The sequence below is a fragment of the Chrysochloris asiatica genome, unplaced genomic scaffold (genome assembly GCF_000296735.1).
Source record: "Chrysochloris asiatica unplaced genomic scaffold, ChrAsi1.0 scaffold00150, whole genome shotgun sequence".
NCBI classification, from domain to species: Eukaryota; Metazoa; Chordata; class Mammalia; order Afrosoricida; family Chrysochloridae; genus Chrysochloris; species Chrysochloris asiatica.
The window spans coordinates 7,003,631-7,005,136 of NW_006408668.1; the positions used below are offsets into that span (position 1 = coordinate 7,003,631).

Below are 1,506 nucleotides of genomic sequence, written 5' to 3' on the forward strand. Positions count from 1 at the left end.
ATGTATTTTCCCTTTTTAACATTTCATTGGGTATGTTCTAGCTAGGATGTGTTATCTAGGATGTTCATGTATATTTGTATATGTGTGTATCAATTCATTTTTATGAAAATGAAATGCTAGATATTTTGTTTTATTATGTGATCTTTTTCCACTTAATTTAGTACAGAAACTTCTCACTATCATTCAAAAGTACACCCATTTCTTTTTAGGGGCTGCATAGTAGTATCGATTCAAATACTGAAAAGATTTCCCTAAAACTATACAAACACTTGGACTCCTGATATAGTACTGTAGGAGCATCATTGGCCTGCGAATCACAAGGTTGGCAGTTCAAACCCACCAGCCGCTCCTTGGAAACCCTACACCTGGTTGCTATGAGTCAGAACTGACTTGATGGAACTTAATGACAATGACATACAAAGACTTATCCAAACAATAACTTTCATAAACTTAAATATGACTGTCAGAAAAATATTAGAAGATAACCGTAGTCATGAAAAATCAGTGATCTCAGTATTCAAATCTAAAGGATAGCGAGTAAGATCAGGAAAAATCAACATGGGAAAGGCTTTTGGATTTGAAAAATTAACATTCTTTACAAACTAATCTGCCAGCTCTTAATAAGGAGCTTTATAGATTTGTATAGAAACTTAGTCATTCTTCTCTAGGAATTTACAGTCTAATTATATACTAAATATATGACTGGTTGGTTGGTTATGTGCCATGGAGTTGGTTCCGACTAATAGTGACCCTGCATAGGGTTTCCAAGGCTATCAATCTTTATGGGAGCAAAAAGCCTCATATTTTTCCAAAGGTAGTTTCCTGCTCATAGTTTCAAACTGCTGACCTTGAGGTTAGCAGCCCAACTTGTAACCACTGTGCTACCAGAGCTCCTTAAATATATGACTAGAGGTAGTTATACTAGATGAGGGGTATGTTAAATGTCAAAAATTGATACAAAAAATATTTTGTAGATTGAACTAAACTACTGAAAGAGGAGAAAGTATTACTTTGACTTGGGTGATTTGGAAAGGCTACTTTTACTCCAGTCATTCCTTTATCTTTTCCTTATTAGCATGTACAGAATTATAATTGGTATTAATGTTTTGTCCCAGTTCATAGGAAGTAATTCTATAAAATACAATCAATTAATATTTTACCCCAAACATTGGAGAATTGAAAGAAACTGCTATATTTCATCCTAGGTTCCTTTACCATCAAAGGTAAGGTAAGCATAAAGGGTTAGGTTTGTTCATTTCATTCTTAAAATAGCTCATAGTCTTCATGATTTTTATTAAATGGATTCCTTTTATTTTGATGCTGTTTTTACTTAAAGATTTGATTAAATTGTTTTACTCTAAATTACAGAAGTTTTCATTTTTCTTGGCTTGTTTACAGGTTGAACTTATTTGCCAGCAAAATAATATAATAGTATTGGAAGATACAATAAAAAGACTTAGATCTGTAAGTACATTTTTCATAAATATATTTCAAGGAATTATTTCT

At 32.2% G+C, this 1,506-nt stretch overlaps 1 protein-coding gene across 1 annotated transcript in view; it reads left to right on the forward strand.

Annotated features, from left to right (window-relative positions):
• The window catches only part of TSGA10 (testis specific, 10), a 167,118-nt gene that overhangs the window by 1,746 nt on the left and 163,866 nt on the right, over nucleotides 1–1,506 (forward strand). Inside the window, exon 3 of the mRNA XM_006870776.1 lies at nucleotides 1,399–1,464. Within this exon, the coding sequence (XP_006870838.1) occupies nucleotides 1,399–1,464 (66 nt within the window). The remainder of the gene's footprint in view (nucleotides 1–1,398; nucleotides 1,465–1,506) is intronic.